The sequence below is a fragment of the Paracoccidioides brasiliensis genome, assembly GCF_000150735.1.
Source record: "Paracoccidioides brasiliensis Pb18 unplaced genomic scaffold supercont2.19, whole genome shotgun sequence".
NCBI lineage: Eukaryota > Fungi > Ascomycota > Eurotiomycetes > Onygenales > Ajellomycetaceae > Paracoccidioides > Paracoccidioides brasiliensis.
In genome coordinates, this window is record NW_011371376.1 from 109080 (window position 1) to 136553 (window position 27474).

General features: G+C 32.1%; 3 protein-coding genes across 3 annotated transcripts; all 3 read right to left on the reverse strand.

Moving 5' to 3' along the window:
- Positions 1-16786: 16786 nt before the first annotated feature.
- Positions 16787-17479, reverse strand: PADG_12484 (uncharacterized protein; the record flags this gene model as incomplete). Its single annotated transcript, XM_010765559.1, has 2 exons — positions 16787-17188; positions 17237-17479. The coding sequence occupies 2 exons, from the start codon at positions 17477-17479 to the stop codon at positions 16787-16789; spliced, it is 645 nt and encodes a 214-aa protein (XP_010763861.1).
- Positions 17480-20202: 2723 nt separating this feature from the next.
- On the reverse strand, positions 20203-20817 carry PADG_12485 (uncharacterized protein; the record flags this gene model as incomplete). The annotated part of the gene is made up of 4 exons (XM_010765560.1): positions 20203-20503; positions 20573-20582; positions 20650-20710; positions 20779-20817. 4 exons carry the CDS (start codon positions 20815-20817, stop codon positions 20203-20205), a joined length of 411 nt encoding a protein of 136 aa, XP_010763862.1.
- A 1672-nt stretch (positions 20818-22489) lies between these two features.
- On the reverse strand, positions 22490-22826 carry PADG_12486 (uncharacterized protein; the record flags this gene model as incomplete). The annotated part of the gene is made up of 2 exons (XM_010765561.1): positions 22490-22727; positions 22783-22826. 2 exons carry the CDS (start codon positions 22824-22826, stop codon positions 22490-22492), a joined length of 282 nt encoding a protein of 93 aa, XP_010763863.1.
- Positions 22827-27474: the final 4648 nt, after the last annotated feature.

Consider the following 27474-nt stretch of genomic DNA (forward strand, 5'->3'; position numbering starts at 1 on the left):
TAGACCTTTGCAATTTATGTAGATTATATAAATCAATTTAGAAAAAAGAAACTCCAGCATATAAGACAATTCTCAATCTAGCATTTAAAAGAAAAACTGATATTTTTCTCATATAGAAATTCTTAATTTTCAGAAACTTAAGCTGATATATCTCTAAAAAGCACTCAGCATTCAATTGCTTTATCTCAATTGAAAAGTGAGATAGAAAGTCACAGATCTTTATCTATATGCATAAGCATTCACAAATTCATACTCATATAGTCTCAGATCTCTGGGCAGAAAATCAGAATATTTATATACTACATATATAGATCTGAAATTTACAGCTTCAGACAGTCAACATATACAACACACTCTTAAACATAGAAAATTCTGAACAAGATGTCAGCTGTCTTCTTTTCTGATCTATTTTAACACTTTCTTTACTAATTGCTAACAACCTCAACATCAAGCAATCTGTGTGACAATCAGAGATGTCTTCAAGCATATAAGTAGAATTATTTCTGCAATGAATCATGAATTTTAACTTTACTCTCATCATGAACTCAGACACCTCCACACATAAGTATAACATGCTAGACTTAGTCTGAGCCACTCTAGAATTAGTTATCAAAGAAGTGAATATACAGATAAACAGATTTTTTTATATTTTCTTTAATTATCAGATTCTTCATATTAAAATTAGTCTTTCATAAAGTGCAAGATCTGATGAATCACTTCATCATTTCTATGTTAATATTATAAATAAAAAGGTCTTTAATTAGATACTGAAGATATATATGTTAAAACTAAATAAACTATATGATATCTTAGAGTATCTTAGTACAGATCAGCTGGATGCTCTGACTCAAAATATCATAGATACACTAGTAGCTTTTCTGAATATCTTCATTAAAAAAAGCATTAGACAAGATACAGATAAGTTATAATGAACTGAGAACTGTCAAAAAGCAGTGATAATACTAAATCAAACACAGTGTTTAAATTCTAAATTTTTATAAGAAGTAAAAGATAATATAGTCAAAATTATCAGAAAAGTCAAGAGAGAATACTAATAAAATAAGATAGCAGAGGTCTCATCAGAGAAAGATATCTTTAAGATGATTAAATAAACTTATTCAACTGACTTCTTTCATTCTTTCTCTTTTGTGGATGAAGAGACTAAGCTAGTGTGAACAAGTTCTAGAGAGAAAAAAGGTTTTTTGCAATAGATACTTTTATAGAAGACTGCAAGTAGAGAGAATATCTCAGTTAGCTAATTCAATTTATTATCTGTCAAATTATTATTTTCTATTGTCTCAGCATATGAGATATAAAATTCTCTACTGTATATAGATAGTATTACTTCAGAAACTGATGAACTGTTAACAGAGGTGCTATGAAAGACATGACCACATATTAAGATATCAATAAAAAGATTATTTAGAGTCTGTTTTAAAGTTAGCTAAATATTCAATCTTTTTTTAAGAAGTAACACTGATTGTACTGCTTAAGATTAACAGAAATTCAACACTTTTATGATTCTATAGACTTATAGTTCTTCTCTTAATATTGAATTAGAAATTGATATATTTAATAATCTGTAGGTTGATCTGAACAGCTATACAAGAGAAGATTATTCATTCTCAGCACTTTGAAGCTCTCTCTGAGCAGACTGCCTCAGATCTAATGACAGTAATGATTCATATTATAGAGAAAGTCTGAGCTTCTAAAAGAGTAGTTTCTCTTTTTACTTTAAATATCAAAAGTATTTTTGATGCTGTACTCAGAAAGAATGCTGTAAAAACTGCAAGAACAAGACTTATCATCAAATTTAATTAAATGATTGAAAAACTTCATGATAGAATACATAGATAGAATCAGAATAAATGAACTTCTGAAAGAGTTTTTGATATTTCATCAAAGTTTTTTCAAAATTCATCATTCTCATTTATTCTATTCATGTTGTTTATTCAGTCTGTGTTCTTTCTAGAAACTATACAAAGAAAATATACATGCTAAAACTACATAGATGATTTAAAACTGCTTAGTACTGAAATCATTTTTGAAGAGAATGTTATTGCTCTTCAGAAGAATTTCAAGCTGCTAAATGATTGAATCAGCAATGAAGAATTAATATTTAACTTTAGCAAAACTGAGATAGTGCACTTCACAAGATATAGAATTCTTTTAAATCTCTTAATTGATTTTAAAACAACATCTGACATTTACTTCATTACAGCAAATGTAGTGAAAAACTTTATAAGATATTTAAAAATCTGACTAGATAGAAAACTAAGCTGTAAAAAGCACATAAAGATCATGACAGCTAAAATACAACAAATATTAAATGACATACGGATGCTAAGCAACACATTAAAAGATATCTCAGTACAACTACTTAGATAATCTATTTAAATCTCTATGCTTTTGTGCTCTACTATAAAGTAAAGACCTGGTAATCTGAAGTCACATGAATGAAAAAGAGAAGAGAAATCTTCAATTAAATAAATTATTTAGTCAGAAATCTAGATCTAGTTTTTAGAGATACTTTGTAAAAGATACTGTTAGTCTATGAAGTCACACACATTTCAACTCTACACTGTGAGCTAGAAATCATATTAATGAAAGAGACACTAGACAATCAGTGTACTATCTTTGCAGTAAAAATCAAAAAGCTAAATAAAAAACATTCACTAGTAAAATACTTCAATAAAGTAACTATTACTCAGCTCTATATCACATATCTGTTTAGAGTGTTCACTTTTACCTATGTGATAGAAGTAGATGATTCTCTATTTACATTTTTTTAAATAAGAATTCTCAGAAAAAGAGATCTGCAAATTGAGTATAAGACAGATTGCATAATGAAACAGATAGTATAAGACTTTAAGAGCTGACTGCAATAATATTATATTCTAAATCTGATAATCTCTACTGATGATTTATAGATAGTGTATCTGCAATATATGACTCATGCAAAATGAACTATATATTAAAATAGTGAATATCATCTAGTCTTCATAGAAAATCTGTCAATGAAATAAAGCAAAAATAATAGCAGCTTTGCAAAGTTTAAAGAATATTATCATCTCTTCTCAAATGAAGTACATCAGTAATATCTACAGTTGTTTAAACAATTTGAAGATAGTATAAGCTTTTGAATTCATGTCAAACATCTCTAGTTAGCTGATCTATATGTAGTTCTGAAAGTTATAAAGATCTAACATAGCAGAAATAGACTATTATTGATTGCTTATAGCAGAGTGATCACCAGATGAATTTCATATCACATAGACATAATTGATAATGCAAAAACAGATTCTGAAATCAAAGCAGCTGCAGCACAGACAGCAAATACAAGCACAGTATCTAGACTCAACAGCATAGTCATACTAGCTTATATAAAGCAGCACAATATGAAATAAATTACATAGATCTTTGAGAACTACTGAATCAAAAACCTGCTCAAATATTATATAAAGCTGGAGATCTTATTGAAGAAAGTTTCAATGAAGATAAAACTTTCACACTTCATATTAGAAAAGCTCTATACTATCTGATCAAATCATGAAGACTTAGTAGTATATCACAGTCATCTTAAACATGAAGATGCAGAGTGCTACTACTGATGCAAATATAATAAAATCTCAGAATATTTTTACTACTGCACTTTTGCATATAAAGTGATAAAATGATATTAATCTATCTATAATTTTCACAAAATACTAACAACCTTGTGTGATGTTCTAGATTTTGATATCTAGTTAAGAAAAATGATCTTTTATTAGAATATCTGTTCAATATACTGACATGTATCTTTAGATCAGATTTTATAGATCATCTTCTCTTTTGTCTTGTTTCTATCTTCTTCATTATTTTTCTATTTTTTTTCTCTTTCTTTTCTTATCTGTCTTTCTTTCTATTCATCTTCTCTATCTTCTTTTCATAAACTTAAAATTTCTCAAAACCTTTACTCTATGACAACTAATTCATAAGCTCTGCTGATATAGTAATACATAACTCATTTTGCCTTATTTATAAGATAGCTACTAGATAGATAGTCATTTATGAGCATAGTTCTACTCACTCTATAGTTTAATACAGACACTACTAGATCACATACTCTTCAGATATGATGACTAATCAGATATTAAATAAAAATACATATACACATACAAACATATATTGATTAAACACAACAGGTACTCTATCATGTGATCTCATCATATTAACAGAGATCTAGTGATAGATTATGAAATCAATCATTGATTAAACTCTTGCATATGAGAGTTTATATTATCTCAATATGAACTATCATCTCAATGTGAAATATTTTTTATTTCATAATATTAAATTAATTTATCAATAAATATAGCAAAATCTATTAAATGCAACTTAATTATAATAGTAGATAATTTATTTATAACTTTTTCTAGTAAATTTAATAGCTTTAATATTAATACTTTTATCTTTATAATATTATTTAAATTTTATTATAACTTTTTTTCATTTTATATATAATTTTTCTAATATCTTCTTACTATCAAACTTTTAATAAATGACTATCATCTTGTATATATTGAATGCAGATATAATCTCTTTCTTATATATTAATCATGCTACTATGCAACTCATATTTTATATAAATGCATCACATCAAAATAATAAAAAATCAAAATGATAAAAATTTTACAATTTTATCATCTTCATTATCTTCATCAATTAACAACTTACTTCAATGTTAAATAGAAATAAAAATATTAAAGACAGTATTTAAAAAGCTATTGCTTATCATCAAAAAAACTTAAGTTTCAAAATATTATCTCTGTCACAAGAATTTGAGATTTCTTATCAATATTTATAAGCATATATCAATGAAAGAAATCTGAATACTGCAAAGGTTTCAGTTAATAAAAAACTAATTGAGAGTCAGAAGAATGTAATAAAATGATAAGTTAAGCTGTTTGATAAAAAGAATTATTTTTTCACAATCAAACATATTGAAGATTTCACAAATCCAATGCTTAGATATTATCACATAGATTTTACTACTTCTTCTTCAAAAGTTAACAAGATTTGAACTTACAGATTCATTAAATATCTATCTGAATAAAAGAAAATGAAGTAAAAGTTAATAAATTCAAAAAAAGTGACAGTTAAAAATATTAAATATATTAATATAGGATTTGAATATCTCTAAATTCTATTTGAGCTTATATAATACATAAATCTTTATAAGATAATTCTATATAAATTTTTATTATATGTTACTCATTTGCTACAATATCTGAATAGTTTATCATTTCAGAAATATAAGTATTCTCATTTAAAAGCAGTCAACTATACTGCACATCATTATCTTATTAAGTATGAAAAACTGCAGTTTTTATAAAATATCTTAGCTATATAAAAGCAGATCTTTAAATCTAATATAATAGCTGCAGAATAAGCTTAATATGGTATATATTTATAGAATTCTGACTGAGTTCTTGATACTCTTAAGCAGTGAATCTCATCATCTTTTTCACTGCAGATTTATGAAGATGAGAATGATGCATATCATATATCTATCTCTTCTTCTCAGCTATTCTCATCAAAAACAATTCAAAAGCTAGAATATCATATCAATATTGAAGAAAACATCATATAAAGTATTAGAGATATTTTTAATTTAAAATTACTCATCTTGATATATAGTTTGAACAAGATATTTGTTAGAAAGTGAATGCAAGCTGTATAAGAAGAAACCTCTCTGCGTTGCTAACTGCTATATAATAAGATATTAAGCTTGATAGGATAAAAGAAGGAGTATGTATGTGTGTGTATGTGTGTGTGTGTTTTTATTTAGTATTTGATTAGTCAATGTGTCTAAAGTGCATATGATCTAGTAGAGTCTGTTTCAAATTACAGAGTGAGTAAAGATATACTTATATATGACTATCTATTTAGTAGCTATCTTATAAATAAAGTAAAATGAGTTATATATTGCTACATCAGTAGAGTCTGTGAGTTGATTGTCATAGAGCAGAGGTTTTGAGAGATTTTAAGCTTGTGAGAGAGAGATAGAGAAGATAGATAGAAAGAAAGATAAAAAAAAAAAGAAGAAAAGAAAGAAAGAAGAAAAAAATAATAAAGAAGATAAAAATAAGACAGAAAAAAAAATGATCTGTGAGATCTAATCTGAAGATGTATGTTAACACATTAAATAGATATTTTAATAGAAGATTATTTCCCTTAGTCAGCTATTGAATTATAGAGTTTCATATGAAATTATCAGTGTCTTGTAAAGATTGTAGATATACTAGTACTGCTTTGTTACTTTCTGTGCAAAAGTGCAATAGTAGAAATGTTCTGAGATTTTACTATGTCTGCACTTTGTATCTTCATGCTTAAAATGACTGTGATAGACTATAAAGTTTTCATAATCTAATCAGACAGTATAGAGTTTTTCTAATGTAAAGTATGAAAGTTTTATCTTTACTGAAACTCTCTTCAGTGAAATCTTTAGCTTCATATAGCATTTGAGCAGGTTTTTAACTCAGAAGTTCTCAAAGATCTGTGTAATTTGTTCTATAATATATCACTTTATATAAGTTAGTGAGTTTATGCTGTTGAGTTAAGATACTGTTCTTATGCTTACTGTCTGTGCAGCAGCTGCTTTAACTTCAAGATTTGTCTTTTTATTGCTGATTATATCTAGATGATCTGAGACTTTTCAAATAATCACTCTGCTCTAAGTGATTAATGAAAGTCTATCTCTGTTTTGTTAGATCTTTATGACTTTTAAAAACTGCAAAAAGATCAGCTGGTTAAAAATGTTAAACATAGATTCAAATACTTATACTATCTTCAAATTGTCTAGATAAATGTAAATGTTACTGATATATCTCATCTAAGAAAAGACAGTGACTTTATTTAAACTTTGCAGAGTTGTTATTGTCTCTGCATCAAAGATCTCTGCTTTATTCATTGACAAATTTTCTGTGAAGATTAGATGAAGTTCACTATTTCAGCATATAGCTCATTTTGCATCAATCATGTGCTAAGAATGCACTATCTATAAATCATTAGTAAAGATCATTAGATTCAAAAAATTGTATTATTATAGTCAACTTTTAAAGTCTTGTATTATTTGTTTTATTATGCAGTCTATTTTATACTTAATCTGTAGATCTTCTTTTCTGAGAATTTTATTTAAAAAAATATAAGTAGAAAATTATGTGCATCTATCACATCAGCATAACTGGATACTCTAGACAGATGTATGGTATAAAGTTAAGTGATAGCTACATTACTGAAGCATCTCACTAGTGAATGTTTTTTTTAGCTTTTTAATTTTTACTGCAAAGACAGCATATCAGTTATCTAGTGTCTCTTTTATTGACATGATTTCTAGCTCAAAGTGTAGAGCTGAAATAAATATAATCTTGTAGACTGGCAGTGTCTTTTGCAAAGCATCTCTAAAAACTAAATCTAGCTTTCTGACTAGACAATTCATTTGATTAAAGATTTTTTTCTCTATTTTATTGATGTGACTTCAGATTACCAGGTCTCTGCTTCATAGCAGAGCAGAGATAGTATTCAGATCAGAATAAATTGTCTAAGTAGTTGTACTAAGATGTCTCTTGCTGTGTTGCTTAGTATCTATATATCATTAGACATCTGTTGTGCCTTAGTTGTTATGATCTTCATATGCTTCTTGAAGCTCAATTTTCTATTTAATTAGATTTCTAGATATATTATATATCTTTTCAATACATTTGCTATAATGAAGTAAATGTCAAATATTGTTTTAAAACTAATTGAGAGATTTGAAAGAATTCTGTACTGTGTGAAGTGAACTATCTCAGTTTTGACAAAGTTAAATATTAGCTCTTCATTGCTAATATAATTATTTAGTAACTTGAAATTCTTCTGAAGAGTAACAACATTATCTTCAAGAGTGATTTCAGCACTCAGCAGTTCTAGATCATCTGTATAGTTTGAATATGCATGTCATCTTTGTATAGTTTCTAGAAAAAATAGCAACTGAATAAACAGCATGAATAAAATAAATGAAACTAATAAGTCTTGTAAAAGCTCTGCTGAGATATCAAAAAGATCTCTTAGAAGTTTATTTATTCCAATTCTATCTGTACATTCTGTCATGATGCTTTATACTCATTTAATTAAATTTGATAATCAGTTTTGTTCTTGTAGTCTCTGCAGTATTTTTTCTCTAAGTACAGTATCAAAGATGTTCTTGATATTCAGAGTAAGAAGAGAGATTACTCTTTCATAAATTCAGACTTTCTCTATATCATAAATTATTACTGTTACTAGATCTGAGATAATTCATTTAGAGAGAGCTTTAAAGTGCTGAGAGTAGATAATCTTCTTTTGTATAGTTGTTCAGATCAGTTTATGAGCTATCAAATATTTCAGTCTCTTTCTCAACATTGAGAGAAGAACTATAAATCTGTAAAATTGCGGAAGTGTTGAACTTCTGTTGATCTTAGACAGCACAACCAGCATGACTTCTCAAAAAAAGATTGAATATCAGTCAACTTTAAGACAGACTCTGAACAGTCTTTTTACTAATAATTTAATATATGATCATGTCTTTTGTAGTATCTCTGATGGCACTTCATCAGTTTCTGAAGTGATATTACCTGTGTTAAGTAGAAAGTTTTATATCTCATATGCTGAGGCAACAGAAAATGATAATTTGACTGATGATATATCAGATCAGCTAACTGAGATATTCTCTTTGCTTGCAGTCTTCTGTAAGAGCACTTATTACAGAAAATCTCTTTTCTATCTAGAGCTTATTTATACTAGTCCAGTCTCTTCATCTACAAAAGAGGAAAAATTAAAGAAGTCAGTTGAATGAGCTTATTTGATTATTATAAAGATATCTTTTTCTGCTGAGGTCTCTGCTATCTTATCTTATTAATATCCTCTCTTGACTTTTTTGAAATTCTGACTATATTATCTTTTGCTTCTTATAAAAATCTAGAATTTATATGCTGTGCTTAATGTAGTATTGTCACTGCTTTCTGACAGTTCTTATTTCATCGTGACTGATCTGTGTCTTGGTCAGTGCTCTTCTTGATAAAGTTTTTTAAAAAAGCTACTAGTGCATCTGTAATACTCTGAGTCAGAGCATTCAGCTGATCTGTACTAAGATACTCTGAAATATCACATAGTTTGTCTAATTTTAACTTATAGACCTTCAGCATATGATTAAAGACCTTCTCATTCATGATGTCAAGACAAAAATGATGAAATGATCTATCAGATCTTGCATCTCATGAAAGGCTGATTTTGATGAGAAGAGTCTGATGATCAGAGAAAGTGTAAAGAAATCTGTTCATCTATGTGTTCACTTCTTTGATAACTAATTCTAGAATGGCTCAGACTAGGTTTAGCATGTTATGCCTATATGTGGAGGTGTCTGAGTTCATGATGAGAGTAAAGTTAAAATTCATGATTCATTGCAGAAATAATTCTACTTATATACTTGAAGACATCTCTGATTGTCATGTAGAATGCTTGATATTGAAATTATCAGCAAAAAGTAAAGAAATTGCTGAGATAAATCAGCAGAGAAGATAGCTGATATTTTATTCAGAATTCTCTACATCTGAGAATGTATTGTATATGTTGACTATATGAAGCTATAGATCTCAGATATATATATACAGCATGTAAATATCTCAGTTTTCTATCTAGAGGTCAGAGACTACATGAGTATGAAATTATGAATGCTTATGCACATAGATGAGAATTCATGACTTTCTATCTTACTTTTCAATTGAGATAAAGTAATTGAATGCTGAGTGCTTTTTAGAGATATATCAGCTTAGATTTCTATAAATTCAGAGCTTCTATATGAGAAGAATATTAGCCTTTCTTTCAAACACTAGATTCAGAGCTGTCTTATATGCTGAACTTTCTTTTTCTCTGTTGATCTGCATAATCTGCAGAAATTTTAAAGATCTAAAGTTTTTCTTCATTAAGCAGCTGAAAGAAAGATGTTGTTGCATGAGATTTTGTGTTGAATATTGCATTAAATGTTAAGTTGAGCATTATATTTAATGCTGTGTCTGATACTTTGCTTAATACTGCATTTGATGCTATATTTAATGTTCATATAAGATTAGATTTACACTCAGTAGAGTCATTCAAAGTTAGATCTACTGATGAATTACAATTACTGCATTTGATGTTATTTGTTTTAATCAAATATGTCTTATTCTGTACATTGCAGATATTCCTCAACTGATTTTTTAAATATTTTTAAATATATTTATTTTTTATTTTTAATTTAATAGAACAAGACAATTTATCTATGATATGTGATTTAAAATAGTTAATATAGCAATTGACATATTTACATATTTTATCCTTCTTATGACAGATTAGATTTTCTTTTATCTAATTCATAAAGCTGTATTTTTTGCAGTGAGAAATATAGAAACAGTATCTTTCTTAATAAAATCTCAGCATCTGCTGCATTGTTGTATTTTGATCTTAAATATCTTTTTAATTATTGATTTTTAATATTTATATAGTATTACTTTTGATGACAGATTTGCTGCTGTCTTTTGTAAAAAGTATAATATAAGAGTAACTGTTGAGTTTTCAGAGTATATTTTTACTTAATAACTCTAAACAGACTTAATTTTAATTTGAAGTGTGAATTATTCTGTTATGAATTCTGCTGATAGATGCAGAGTTTCATTATAGTCATTAATTTTCATGAGCAGCTTAGAAATCAGATAGATAATTCAATATTCTTTCTTCTCTATCTAAGCATTAATGAGAGTAACTGCTACATTATTTTTTTTAACTAGCAGAGTCTTCATATCTTATAAGCTTCTAAAGATGATGATAATATCTATAAAGATGACTTAAACTGCTGTGATGACTGCTGTCAAAAATCTCTGAAAATTCAGTCTTCAGCTTTCTAAAAGTAATGATTGAGCTTGCTTTATGAGCTAGATGATCTAAAGACAAATACGTAAGAATTCATAATGTTTTTTCTTCTCTGAGATTATTTTTAAGTAGAGATTTCTACAGTATAATTGCTGATATTTTTACTATATTAGTACTATTTGCAGCTGTTTTTATATAAATAGAAGCTTTTATATCAGTGGTATTAGTGAAGTTAGTAGACTTGATTGTGATGAACTACTTTGCTGTTTCTAGACTTTCAATGTATCAGTTCTTGACTAATATCTTCATGACAACTTCAAGAGTTAGTGCTTTTGATAGATTCTTTTGTCTTCATGTTATCTAAGTCTTTTTTAATTCAATCAAGCATATTTGCAACAGCTAGTGCTTCTGCATGAGATTTCTGTACCTCAGCCTCATGAGTGGCTAGAAGCTCACTAGCTATTGAGTCATATAGATTGAGATATATTGATATGATATTTATGCTTTTTAAGTTATTTGCTGATGTAGAGAAGCTTGAAGACTTCATGTCATTCAGTTCACTTGTGCAGCAGATGATTGAGATGAAGAGATGAAGTCTTCTGAGTGATCAGTGTATGAAAGAGCAAATGCACATCAAGACCCAGAATGCATTCAATGTTGTTGAGGGGCTAGGTACACTGACAGCACTGTGTTGACATATCATCAGACTTGCTGTCTGAGAGAATAGAAGAGAGCTTATAAAGATGTGATCAAGATTGATTAAAACATATTCATAGTTTTTTGATTGCCAAGCAGTAGATTAGAGTACTCTACATCAAGGAAATCATCAATGAAAGAGAGTGCTGGGGCCTGCGTGAATTATAACCTGTGAAATGATTGAACCTTCTATGTGTGTGTGTGTATGTGTGTGTTTTTATTTAACGCCTGGTTAGTCCATGTGCCTTATGGGCATGTGATCTAGTAGAGTCTGTGTCAAACTATAAGATGGGTAGAGCTGCATCTGTAGATGACTACCTATCTAGTAGCTATCTTATAAATAAGACAAAAGAGTTGTGTATTGCTGTATCAGCAGAGCCCATGAGTCAATTATCATAGAGCAGAGGTTTTGAGAGGTTTTAGATTTGTGAAAGAAAGATAGAGAAGATAGATAGAAAGAAAGACAAGAAAGAAAAGAAAGAGAAGAAAAGAGAGAAAGAAGAAGAAAATAATGAGAAAGACAGAGACAAGACAGAGAAGAGAATGAACTGTGAAATCTGATCTGAAGGTGCATGACAGCATATTGAACAGATATTCTGATAAAAGACTGTTTCTCTTAGTCAGTTATTGAATTCTAGAGCCTCATGTGAGGTTGTCAGTATCTTGCAGAGATTGTAGATAGACCAGCACTGCTTTGCTGCTTTTCTTGCAAGAGTGCAATAGTAGAAATGTTCTGAGATTTTGCTATGTTCACACCAGCAGTAGCACTCTGCATCTTCATGCTTAAGGTGACTGTAATAGACTGCAAAGTCTTCATGATCTGATCAGACAGCATAGAGCTTTTCTAATGTGAAGTGTGAAAGTTTTACCTCTGTTGAGACTCTCTTTAGTGAGATCTCCAGCTTCATATAGCATTTGAGCTGATTTTTGACCCAGTAGTTCTCAAAGACCTGTGTGGTTTGTTCCATAGTATGTTACTCTATATAAGCTAGAGTGTCTATGCTGTCAGATTGAGATATCATGCTTGCATTTGCTGTCTGTGCTGCAGCTGCTTTGGCTTCAAGATCTGTTTTTTCATTATCAGTCATGTCTGTGTGGTCTGGGACTCATCTAATGATCATTCTGCTCTGAGTGATCAATAAGAGCCTATCTCTGCTCTGCCAGACCTTTATGACTTTCAGAAACTGCATGAAGACCTGTTGACTAGAGGTGTTTGACACAGATTCAAGTGCTCATGCTATCTTCAAATTGTCTAGACAAATATAGATGTTACTGATAAACTTCATCTGAGATGAAATGATGACTTTCTTTAGACTCTGCAGAGCTGTCATTGTCTTTGCATCAAAGACCTCTGCTTTATTCATTGACAGGATTTCTGTGAAGATTAGATGATATTTACTACCTCAGCATATAGCTCATTCTGCATCAATCATCTGCACTAGTCATGCACTGAGGGCGCTCTATCTGTGAATCATTGATAAACATCACCAGATCCAGGGGATTGTGTTGTTGTAGCCAGCTCTTAAAGTCTTATGCTGTCTATTTCTTTGTGCAGTCTGTCTCATACTCAATCTGCAGATCTTCTTTTTTGAGAAATCTTATTCAAGAGAATGTGAGTAGAGAATTATATACTTCTATCTCATTAGCATGACTGGACACTCTAGACAGATGTATGGTATAGAGCTTGATGATAGCTACTTTATTAGAGTATCTCACTAGCAGATGCCTCTTGTCAAGCTTTTTGATTCTTACTGCAAATACAGCACATCAGTTGTCTAGTGTCTCTTTCATTGACATGATTTCTAGCTCACAATGTAGAGCTGAAATGAGTGTGATCTTGTAGACTGACAGTGCCTCTCACAAAGCATCTCTAAGAACTAGATCTATCTTTCTGACTAGACAATTCATTCAATTGAAGATTTTCTTTCCCTTCTTCATTCATGTGACTTCAGACCACCAGGCCTCTGCTTCATAGCAAAGCACAGAGAGCACACAGATCTGAATGAATTGTCTAAGCAGTTGTACTGAGATGCCTCTTGCTGTGTTGCTTAGTGCCTGTATGTCATTAGACATCTGTCATGCCTTAGCTGCCATGGTCTCCATGTGTTTCTTGAAGCTCAGTTTTCTATCTAGTCAGATTTCTAGATATCTTATGAAGCTTTTCACTGCATTTGCTGTAATAGAGTGAGTGTCAGATGTTGTTTCAAAATCAATTGAGAGGTTTGAAAGAATTCTGCACTGTGTGAAGTGTGCTATCTCAGTTTTGACAAAATCAAATGTTAGTTCTTCTTTGCTGACTCAATCATTTAGCAACTTGAAATTCTTCTGAAGAGTAACAATATTTTCTTCAAGAATGATTCCAGCACTAAGCAGTTCTAGATCATGTGTGTAGTCTGAGCATGTATGTCTTCTTTGAATAGTTTCTAGAAAAAACAGAGACTGAATAAACAGCATGAATAGAATAGATGAGACTGATGAGCCTTGTGAAAGCTCTGCTGAGATATCAAAGAGCTCTTTCAAAAGTTCATTCAATCTAATCCTGTCTGTGCATTCTATCATGAAGCTTTTTACTCATTTAATTAAATTTGATAATCAGTCTTGCTCTTGCAATCTTCACAGCATTCTTTCTCTAAGTACAGCATCAAAAGCACTCTTGATGTTCAGAGTAAGAAGAGAGACTACTTTTCTATGAGCCCAGGCTTCCTCTATATCATGAATCATTGCTGTCACTAGGTCTGAGGCAGTCTGCTCAGAGAGAGCTTCTAAGTGCTGAGAGTGGACAATCTTCTCTTGTATAGCTGTTCAGACCAGTCTATGAGCTACCAGGCATTTCAGTCCCTTCCTCAACATTGAGAGAAGGGCTATAAGCCTGTAGGATCACAGAAGTGTTGAATGTCTGTTGACCTTAGACAGCACAACCAGTGTGACATCTTGAAAGAAGATTGAGTGCCAGCCAACTCTAAGACAGACTCTGAACAGTCTTTTCATCAATATCTTAATATGTGATTATATCTTTCATAGCACCTCTGTTGGCACTCCATCAGTTCCTGAAGTGGTATTACCCATGTTCAGCAGAGAACTTTGTATCTCATGTGCTGAGACAATAGAAAATGATAATTTGACAGATGATGAATTGAACCAGTTAACTGGAATATTCTCTCTGCTTGCAGCCTTCTGTAAAAGCACTCATTGCAGAAGGTCTCTTTTCTCTCTAGAAGTTGTTCATGTTCACTCAGTCTCTTCATCTACAAGAGAAGGGGAATAAAAAGAGTAAGTTGAATAGACTCATCTGATTATCTTAAAGATATCTTTTCTCACTGAGGCCTCTGCTATCTTGTCTTGCCAGTATTCTCTCTTGACTTTTCTGATGATTCTGACTACATTGCTTTTTGCTTCTCATAAAAAACTAGAGTCTAGGTGCTGTGCACAATGTAGTGTTATCACTGCTTTCTGACAGTTCTCATTTCACCATGGCTGACCTGTGTCTTGCTCAGTGCTCTTCTTGATGGAACTTTTCAGAGAAGCTATTAGTGCATCTATGATATCTTTAGTCAGAGCATTCAGCTGATCTGTATTGAGATACTCTGAGATATCACATAGTTTATCTAGTTTTGACTTATAGACCTTCAGCATCTGATTAAAAACCTTCTCATCCATGGTGTCAAGACAGAAAAAATGAGATAGTCTGTCAGGCCTTGCACTCTGTGAAAGACTGATTTTGATGAGAAGAGTCTGATGATCAGAGGAGGTGTAAAGAGATCTGTTCATCTGTGTGTCCACTTTTTTGATAACTAATTCTGAGATGGCCCAGGCCAGGTCTATCATGTTTTGCCCATGTGTGGAGGTGTCTAGATTCATGATGAGAGTAAAGTTGAAATTCATGATTCATTGCAGAAATGATTCCACTCACATGCTTGAAGACACTTCTGGTTGCCACACAGGGTGCTTGATATTGAGGTTGCCAGTGAGGAGTAACAGAAGTGCTGAGACAGATCAGAAGAGAAGACAGTCCACATCTTGTTCAGAATCCTCTGTGTCTGAAGATGCATTGTATATGTTGACTGTCTGAAGCTGTAGATCCCAGGTCTGTATGTGCAGCATGTGAATGTTCTGGTTTTCTACTCAGAGGCCTGGGACTGCATGAGCATAGATTTGTGAGTATTTACACACATAGATGAAGACCTGTGACTTTCTGTCTCACTTTTCAATTGGGGCAAAGCAGTTGAATGCTGGATGTTTTTTGAAGATGTGTTGACTTAAATTTCTGTGAATTCAGAGTTTCTGTATGAGAAGAATGTCAGTCTTTCTTTTAAACATTAGATTGAGAGCTGTCTTGTGTGCTGAGCTCTCTTTTTCTACATTGACTTGTATAATCTGCAGGAATTGTGAAGATCTAGAGTTCTTCTTCATTGAGTAGCTGAAAGAAGAGTGTTGTTGTGTGAGATGATATGTTGAGTGTTGCATTTGATGTTGAGTTGAGCATCATGTCTAATGCTGTGTCTGATGCTGTGCTCAATGCTGTGCTTGATGCTGTGTTTGATGTCAGTGTGAGATTAGATCTACACTCAGTAGAATCATTCAATCTCAGATCTGCTGATGATTCTCAATCACTGCATTTGCTGTTATTTGTCTTGATCAAATATGTCTTACTCTGTGCATTGCAGATATTTCTCAGCTAATTTCTTGAGTGTCTTTGAACAGTCTCATTCTTTATCTCTGATCTGATGGAGCAGGATGAATCATCTGTGACATGTAATTCAAGACAGTTAGTGCAGCAATTGAGGTATTCACATGCTTCATTCTTATTATGACAGAATGAATTTTCTTTTACATGATTCTTAGAACTGCATTTTTTGCATTGAGGGATGTGAAAGCAGTATCTCTTTTGATGAAATCTTCAGAATTTGCTGCATTGTTGTATTTTGATCTTAGATGTCTTTCTGATCACTGATCTTTGATATTCATATAGTTCTACTTTTGATGGTAGGTTTACTGCTGTCTCTTGTGAAAAGTGTAATATAAAAGTGGCTGTTGGGTTTTCATAGTGTATTTTTGTTCAGTGACTCTGGACAGACTTGATTCTGATTTGAAGTGTGAATTCTTCTGTCATGAATTCTGCTGAGAGATGCAGAATTTCATCATCATAGTCACTAATCTTTATAAGCAGCTCAGAAATCAGACAGATGATTCAATGTTCTTTCTTCTCTATCTGAGCATTGATGAGAGTGGCTGCTAAAACATTCTTTTGAGCTAGCAGAGTCTTCATATCTTGCAAACTTCTAGAAATGATGACAATGCCTGAAGAAATAACTTGAACTGCTGTGATGACTGCTGTCAAAGACCTCAGAAGTTCAGTCTTCAGCTTTCTAAGAGTAGCAATTGAGCTTGCTTTGTGAGCTAGATGATCTGAAGGCAGACATGCAAGAATTTGTAATGTTTTTTCTTCTCTGAGATTATTTTTAAGCAGAGGTTTCTGCAGTATGATTGCTGATGTTTTTATTATATTGATGCTGTCTACAGCTGTCTTTGCATAGATAGAAGCTTTTGCATCATTTGCATCAATAGAGTCAGCAGACTTGATTGTGATGAACTGCTTAGCTATTTTTAGACTTTCATTGTATCAGTTCTTGACTAATACCTTCACAGCAGCTTCAAGAATTAATGCTTTTGATAGATCTTTTGCCTTCATGACATCTAGATCTTCTTCAATCTGATCAAGCATATTTGCAGCAGCTAGTGCTTCTGCATGAGATTTCTGTGTCTCAGCCTTGTGAGCAGCTAGGAGATTGCTAGCCATCAGATCATATAGATTGAGATGTATTGATGTGACATTTCTGCTCTTTGAGCTGTCTGCTGATGTAGAGGAGCTTGAAGGCTCCATGTCATTCAGTTCACATGTGCAGTGGGCAATTGAGGTGAGGAGATGAGATCTCTTGAATGGACAGTGTATGGAGGAGCAAATGCATGTCAAGACTTAGAATGCATTTAGTGGTGTTGAGGGGCTGAGTGCACTGGCAGTGCTGCATTAGCACACCATCAGACTTGCTGCCTGAGGGGATGAAAGAGAGCTTATAAAGATGTGATCAGAATTGATTAAAATGTTTTGAAGAGAGAAATGTTCAAAAATGATTCTCTGCTTGAACCTTCTGTTCAGAGAAGCTAGCTAGATTATTGCTATATTACATACAAGCAATCACGTGTGGGCGGGGCGGTCGCTAGGGCAACGCCACCCAGGTGGGTGCTGCTACACCCCCTCTCACATCATCATGTGAGATCTTGAATACCATATATGAAAAAGAAAAACTAGCTATGTCATTCTCAAATCCATTCAAATCATGCTACATACATTAAATTTTGACATTTTTGCTTTTTCTGTCTGTAAAATCAAGTAAATCAAGAAATTGTTGAAATGTTACTGTGCTCAGAGATTTGACCAATTCATTTACTACCATTTCTCCAGTTGAGAAGTATTCAATTAAGATTATTCCATTATTCAATTGACTGCAGGTGTAATGAAATCATGTGTTGATATGTCTGCTTCTAGCAGTGATTGTGACTACATACAGCAGCCTATAGTGACATTTAAGTCAAATGGGTTTTTTTGATAATTTTTATATTAGTGTTATCATGAACACGCATTAATCATATTCATTTCATTTGTAATCAAATAGATCTTGTTGATTATAGCTTCTCTGACTCTATTGAATACATGAGTGGCAAGAATAAAGATAAGAATAGAAGGTAAGAATAAAGATAAGAATAGAGATAAGAATAGAGACAAGAATAGATCTGTGAGAAGTAAGACTTCTTATGAGAATAATAAATAGCAAAACAATTCTTCACATTAATATCAATCTTTACAGAGTAAACTAAAATCTATCAAATATTTTACTAATCACCCTCAACTCTGATGTCAAAAGAATCTATCAATCAATCTATCAATCACTCTTGACGCTGATGCCGAAATCTTGTCCCATTTGCTGGTAAGTCAAGATAGTTTGATTGTGTTTCAATTTTACTAGAATGACTTTTTTCCATCTCTGTCACAGTGTTTTCCATCTTCTTCTTTACATTTTTCTTCTCTGTCTCTGATTTCAGCTTTTCTCACTTGAACAATAGATTCTTCTCAAGCTTTATTGTCTTCAATTTATTAACTTTGTCTTTGAATTTTGTAGGGATTGGGAACGGCTGTCTTCATTTGATAAGATTTAGAATGGGTAAATCAACTGAGAGAGCATGTTCATGTTTGATCACTGATACAGAGATATTCTCTTCTTTGACTTTGATATATGATGATTTGACTTTGATATTCTTCAGTTCTGATGGTTGTTTGATGGGGTGATTGGACTCATCATAGATAACAAGACAAATGTGAATAATTGTAGTTGTTAAGGTTGATGAGTGTGCTTTCTTAAATGAACTCAATAACTTTTCCAAATCTAACATTCAAACATCAGAAGTGAGCATAACTGCACCATTCTTTCCTGTAACTGAGGCAGAAATGAATACATCAACTGGAGAAACAACAGTAAGAATATTCTTTCAAGCTGTATCAAGTCTGGCAGTGATGATTTCTAGAAAATCCTTCATTGTAAAAAACACACAATCTGAGTAGATTTCATTTTAAATTTTTTGAATTGACTCTCAGTTATAGTGTGTTTATAGTTTGGTGTCATTGTATTCACACTTTCAAATATGAATAAGAATTTTGTAGGATTTTCGCAAGGATGACAGTTGATTCAGCTCAGATTTGATTGCAGGTTCTTTTATACATGATGTACATTGAATTGGTGTACTGGCATTAGAGGTCATTTGTTGAACTTTCTGTGTTTTTTGAATGACCAGTTGATGTGCTCATTGAGGAGGTCCAGGATCAAGAATTGTGGCAGAGAGTGACAGTGTCAGAGCTGAAGGACTGGGACTATCTTCAATGACAATGATTTCATCATTTATTGAAGAGATGATAGAGGATTTCAGTGTGAATGAATTGACTTTGTCATAATAAAAACAGACAGCTTCACTATTACAGTGTGCTTCATGAGAAAATCCAGGACAATTGAGGCAGAATGGTGTCCACATAGTGAAGTAAATCAAGATGATAATAAACAATGAGTAGAAGAACAGGAAAATTTGAGTATGTGTATATATATATCTGTTTTTGAGAGTAAGAGAGTGAGAGAGAGAAGGTGTGTATATGTGTGAATTTCAGTAACTTGATTAGTATAATGATTAGTATGATAGCTAACCATTTTGAGAGTGTTAGACATGATGAGTAATATTATATAATATCTTCAAAGAGTGTACACACAACAGAATATTACTGTATCAATTAAATAAGAAAACTGTTAATTGATATATATTTTAATACTGTCAATAACTTTAGATATGACTATATAATGATAAATGATTATAATTTTCAAATGATAGAGTGTTCAAGTATATGAATACATACATTGTATGTATATATATATATCTAGTTCAAAATCCACATAGCACTATAATATAAAATTTATAGAATAATTGTTATTGTAACAAACTTACAAAGTATATTCTTGAGAATATTAGTAGAATACTTAGTATAATACTTATTCATATTCAATTTAATTACATCTGTGATACATCTGACTTAAGATTCTCACTATTCTCAGCAGAGATATCAGACTTGATATCTTCACTATTCTCACTATTCTCATCATAGATTTTCATTTCTATCACATTATCAAAATTCATCTCATGCTCCTGCAATTGCTCTGTCAGCCAGTTCAAAGCACCAGTTGACTTTTCAGATTCCTGTAGAATAGAAACTTGTTGAGATCTTATATGATCATGTACAAGTTTTCGCAGCTGAAGATATATTATCTTATGTATACATTCACTCTGTTCATTGACAGCTGCAGCAGTGACTCTTTCAGAAGAAAATCCCAACTTTGAAATCTGATTCTGATATCAATTCTTTATCTCAAGTGGTAGATACTCATTAATATCTGTCAAGTATTAGTATTTCTATGATATTAGATCAACAGAGATATTAGTAATGAAGATATTACATACCCCAGTTTTCAAAATGCATATGAAGTTCTGAAAGCACTTGTGAATCTGGTTTTAAACCATGCTGTAATGCATTATCAGAATGATAATAGAGCTTCCAGAGCCATTCATATACCTCATCAGATCATTTACATTGAGTGCGAATTTGATGATTATTCCAGACTCCCACATAGTTTGTCACCTATTGTCGAATAATTGGCATATATATAGCGAGAAAGGCAATACAATTGAATACTGTATTGGTGTGATATAGACCTGCATGACTGAGATTCAGAAAATAGCACTGAGAAATGATTAGTATAAAGATTAGTATAATAATTAATAGCAAGAATATGGAATTTCATACTCTCCAGTAATTTGTCAACTGTTTTGCAAGTTGTCCCCACCAAGATTCAATTCATTGATTTAGTGTACTTGTTCCAAATCAATAGCACTCATTCAAAGAAACATTTGAATCAGTTGTCTGATGTAGTTTGAGTTGTGCAGCTGCAATCATTGAAGTTTCAATTCCTCAATCTGAACGAATAACCTGAGGAAAAGTATCAGTGGTTTGAAGAACATCAAGAAATTGTCAAAAAACAGAAACAGCGGTACGGTTTGTGATTCCAATATATATCCATACTATATATCAAGAATATGCATCAATTGCTGCATAGATTTCAATTCCCCAATGTTGAAACTTGCAATAACTATCAATAGACCAAAGATAATTTGGTCCAGGAACAATGTAGGATCCTCAGTGACGTTGGAGATCATTTAGTCAACATGTAATTCCATCTGAATCAAGCAGCTGAACTGTTTTGAATAGACAATCTCTGATTTTATTAGTATTATATTAATCATTATATTAATCAAAACATATTGTGAAATGCTATGCCCTTGCTGTCTAAAATAAGTATACAGATATTCTCTTTCAAAACTCTGAATAAATTCACTGTTAAGCTCTTTCTGTAGAGTAGATATAAGCTCTTTCTGCATCTCATCATTCTCATAGTCATCTCTTCACTGATGAAGTTTCAATTGCTACTGAATTTGATGAAGCTCACATATAGAAAGTTGAGACTCAGAATGCTTTTGTTGAATAATTGATAGAATATCAGCATTCTGCAAGCCTCATGAAAACAATTCTTGAATAAGATTTTGAATTGATTTATCAGCTTCTCATTTCTTGATTTTTTTAATGTTTCATTTTCAAAGACAATGAACAAGAGTTGATTGACTAACTTCAAGATTATGATCTTGTTTCAATTGAGAGATAATATCTTGTTGAGTTAGATTGTGTTGATGAAGATTAATAATAATATCTTTGTGAGAAAGAAGATATGAATAACCGGATGAAGGTATTTTAAAAGAAAGTGAAAGAAAAAGTATTCATTATTCTAAAATAAAGAAAAAATGAATGAATGAATGAATGAAAATATCATCACATCATAAAAAAAGTAAATAAAAAAATCAAAACAAACAGACAATGCACTAAACTAAGTAAGTTAGCTTGCTTTAACATAAAAAAAATTTTCAACAAAAAACAAATTAGTAGAATGATTGCTATAATCATAAAAAAAAAAAATTAATTTTCAGACTTAAAAAGCATGCACTCATCTGAGCTTCATCTCATTTACATAAATTCCTCTGAAGTCATTTTCTCTTTCAAGACTCTATGAGTCTGTTTATGAGCATTAATGTTCTTTTCTGAATCTTCAGTCTTTTGCTCACTTCATCATTTCTTTGTCAAATTTGAGTCAATTTGTTCTGCACAAAGCAGCATTTTCAAAACAGAAAGCTTCTGATTTGAAATTTTTTTAAAAAATTGATGATGACTGGCAGTATTGTTGAAAGAATGATGTCAGAATTTTTGAAAAAGAGAATTGCTGATATCTTTCCATGAGAGAATCCACTGCTTGTATAAAACAGCAGCAAGACTTTCTTCTTTTTTCATCAGTTTCATCTCTTTCTCATACGCAGTCTGGAAATCTTTCTCAGTTGACATATTTTCTTTATCAAACTGTTTTTCATCTTCCAGCCGCCATTTCACTTCTTGCATGGTGTCCTCAGAATGTAACAAATGATTCCATGCAGCGAGTCTGTAATAAATCATTAGAATGATTAATATAATGATTAGTAGAATATAGAACTTACTTTTTACTTGATTTTAAGATATCTTTCTGTCTCTGCTTCAGCATCAATGCTGTAATTCCTGTGCTAAGTCTATATTCTATTAATATTTATATTAACAAGATTTCAAGATTTGCTAATTATTTTTTATTTATGATCTCTGTTCTTTTATCCTCAATCATCTTCTTTTGATCTTTGATATTTGCCTCTCTGAATGCATTGATATTTTTCAACTATTGAATATGATAATTTACTGCTGCACGATCTGCATTCTTCATCTGTTCAATAGTGGCTTCCTTCTCATTCATTTTTTTCCATCATTTCATTGCTCTTTTTGTGTGAGGGTTAATCAACATTTCTTCTTCAGCTTTTCATTTCTGGCCAGCTGTGGCTCCAGGCTTTGGTTCGCGCCGTGTCATTTTGATAGAACAAGAAAAAAACTGATCTTAAAAGTGGGAAACAAAGAATCTGGCGCAGAAAGTAGTTGATTGATACAATGATTGATAGAATAAAAAGACAGACAGGCAGCAGAGCAGAAGTAGTGAGAAGGCAGAAAGAAGAATTGAAAGAATTGAAAATCAATGATGATATTCTTGTGATGTGTTGTTGCATTCATTTGATTGCCTATTTGAGCATATTTGTGTTGTTGTATTATTCATCAACTGCACATAACCACACACATAACTGCACACTCACTTCAAAGATCTTATCTCTTTGCTCTTTTTCTTTCTTAATCTTTTAATCTTCTCATTCATCTCATTCTACGCGCCTCTTCTCTGCAGAAATTTTTTAAATTTTGTTCTTATTTCAGCAATGTAAGTGAGCTACAGTTCATTGTTATACTAGTTATTATACTAATCAGTAAATAAGCAGCTAGAATTATCAAATTCACACAAAAATTACTCATATCAAAATGACTGCAAGAAAATGCGGTCAACAGAGAGGGGCAAAAAAAAAATATAGCCAGCAAGGCAAGAAAGAGGGGAAAGCATCCTCCAGGACAGCATGTAGCTCATGTGAAACCTCAACATCAATATTGTTGAAAAGCTGGTAGTAAGTAAAAGTATATTCATAGATTTTTTGAATTTGAATATCTAATTTAATTATTTTAGCCACTGCTCTTTGTGAAATTCGCTGTTATCAGTGTGATGTTGAGCTTCTTATTCACAAGCTTCCATTCCAGCGTCTTGTCTGTGAAATTGCAGCAGATATATATGATGATCTTTGATTTCAAGCATCTGCAATTCTGGCTTTGCAGGAGGCTGCAGAGGCGGTTTTGGTTGATAAATTCACAAGTAAGAAATGACTGGATTTTACAAGCTAATCTACTAATTATTATACTAATCAATGGGATATTAGTGACAAATCTATGCGCCATCCATGCCAAACGTGTTACCATTCAGGATAGGGATATGAAATTGATGCAGAGGCTGTGACAAATCATGACAGACAGTCACATTTCAGAACATGAAATTGATTATTAGTAGTTTCTTGTTGTTTTCATCTTTTATTCACTTTCTTTCACTTTTTGATTTTTTATTTTGATTTTTTGATGGTATTCATGAAAATGATTGTTTTTTGATTTTTTTGATTTAATTTTTTTTTTTTAACTTAATCAGAATGAAATGAGATGTTTCTGCAACAGACAAATCTTCATATAAATTTCTATTGATTAGTGTCTATAAGTGGAATTAAGTAATTACAGTGGAAAAACACAAAAAAACCTATTTGATTCAAATGTCACTATAGGCTGCTGTACTATAATGTAAACTGCCACACAACACACGCTGCCACACAACACACGCCTCAAAAAGCTGATTTTTGAACTCAATCTTCCATCTTCAATCATCTACAACATGTCAATCAAAGAAGCTGTAGAGCTCACAGTGGCTGAATTTCTTTCACAAGAGACTGGCAATTATACTACTGTTGCAAAAAAATACAGAATTCATCAAACTATGCTTATGTGACATGTTATGGGCAAATCAGTGTCTTGAGAAACTGCTGACTTTCTATATAGACAGAAACTTACAAACTCTCAAGAGGAAGAGCTTATTTGATATATAAATCATCTTATGGACCATGGCTTTCCTTCTACATCTTGAATTCTTCAAAATCTAGTTGAAGAAATTCTTCAGAAGCTGATTGACAAGCATTGAATCTCTAGATTTTGTCAACATCACAAGAATTACATCAAAAGTCTATATTTATGAGCAATTGATCAAAAATGCAGAAGAGCTGATAATTTTGAGTATTTTTAGCACTTTTTCCAGCTTGTATTTGATTGATTTTTATTTACATTGCCTGTAATTTAATGAGGAGTTGCTAATGCTTGAGCATCTTAGCTAGACAAAAAGGTCAAAAAATTCAACATTTGATCATCTAATATGTGGAATCTTGATGAGAAGGGCTTTCTTATGAGTGTCATGCAAATCAGCAAGTGAATAGTCTCTGTACAGCAGCTTAAGAGCAGGAGCTTGCTAGGCATGATTCAGAATGAGAGTAGAGAATTCATCTCTTTGCTAGCTGTCATATCAGCCAGTGAAAGGTCAATGCTGCAAGGTCTTATATATCAGTCAGACTCTAGAAATTTGCAAGATACATGGCTAGAAGATTTTGATTCTAAAGAGCATGAGATCTTTTTTGCTGTCTCTCTGAATGGCTGGAGCAGTGATCAATATAGATTACATTAGCTGCAATGAGTCTTTAATCCTCATACAAAGACTAGAAATGAAGCCTGGTGCCTGCTCATCCTTGACAGTTATTCTTCTCATGTCAATATGAAATTCATCAACTATGCTGATCAAAATTGTATTATTCTTGCTGTACTGCTGCCTCATTCAACTCATCACTTGCAGTCTTTAAATGTTGATATTTTTGAACCTTTATCAAAGACATACTCTCAGCAGATGAATTTATTCTTACACTCAGCAATGGGAGATGTATCCATTAAAAAACACAACTTCTTTTTATTATTCCACAATGCCTGGAAGCAAGCTGTCATGAAGTCAAATATAAAGTCTGAATTTGCTGCTACTGGTATTTATCCTCTCTCATCAGATCAGATGCTTAGCAAGCTTGCTAGACCAAGCACTCCAGTCACAGCAGAGCCAGTCACACCCACTACCATACGAGGACTGCGACGGGCAGTTAAGAAGTTAAATCAACAGTGAAGAATCTCTACTGGGTTTCAAAAAATTGTTCATGCTAGTGAAAGACTAGTTTTTGAAAAAGAGATTTTGCAGCATGAAAATAAGCTTCTATATGAAGCTTTATGAAAGGAGAAGAAGCACCACCAATGTGAAAAGCCTCTAGGTCTTGTGAATAAAGAGAATTTGCATGCTGCTCAATTCTTTTCATCTTCTAGAATTGCAGCAGCACATCAGCAGCTTGAGACTGATGAGGCTGCTAAGATTAGTGAGACTGCTGAAAAAGCAGCAGACAAGCTTCAACAGAATATATTATGTCAAGAGAAAGTGATTGTAAAAGCTGCAAAGCAAGTTGCAACTCAAGCTCTTAGGCTGGCTAATGCTCAGAAGTGAGAGAGACAAAAAGCTGAGATTGCTGCTTGCATGACTGCTTGTAAACTAGCTGCTAAGTGAAAGAAGACTGATAAGAAAGCTGCTTAGCAAGCTACTAGAGAGTTAAAGCTTTCTAGAGATCAAAATCTTGTTGCCACCATCAGATCAGTCAGGTCAGCCAAATCCCCTACAAAGACTGTATGAAGCCTGGGGCCTGGTGAAAAATCTAACCAGGCCAACTCTATACAACCTTCCCAATCTGGTAATCAGTCAATTGCATGCCTATCAGCAAGCTCTCTACAATCTACTTCTTCTAGCAGTTTCTTCACATTGCTGTCAATTCCTTCTTCACTCACTCTGCAATTATCATGTTGTGGCTGCGTTATTCAACTTCCATCTAGATTTTTAAATTAACTATATATTTTTATATGATCTATTCCTTCTACTAGATATATATTTTTAATTTAAATTAAATAAATTCATGGGTGGTTGAGAAATTGGTGGAATTCCTTAAGTGGTTACTATAAGAGGTTGAACCTCTAGATTCGCTCTGGCTGGCTGACTCAGCCTAGCCATTGTTTGCACGTGCGCACGTGATCATGCTATGCAAGCTTGCTTAAGCTTGAGTTCTCATCTCATTCTTTTCTTCCCTTTTTCAAGCAATTCATCCTTGTTATATAGGAGGACTAGCCTCTAGTTCTTAGAGCTTAACCCTTTACATTACGAATTGCTTCACTCCTTTCATTGATAGGCCACTGGGAGTCTTAATTCTGTATCATAAAGCTCAGCAAACATGCTGACATATGATAGACTATTGAGAGCCTTAAATCCTGCATCATGAAGTTCAGTGATAGCACTGGTATATGAATAGACTGGGTTAGCAATCATGCTAACAAATAAATGAGCAACATTGAAAATGTCTAGCTGAATGAGATAAAGTGACAGACTTGTACAACAAATACACAAATGAATTAATATGAAGCAATGAGCAGGGACACCCCCAGCAGCTTTGAACAACAATGGATGATCTTTCTTCAACAGCAGGAACAGGTTCAGCATGAGAACAGAGATTTAATAGCAGCTCAGCAAGCTGAAATAGCTAATCTACAACAAGCTTTGAACACTCTGACATCAACTCTCTCTCAATCAAACCTGCAACCACTCATTGCAGTCAGAAGACCAAAGATCAAGCTAC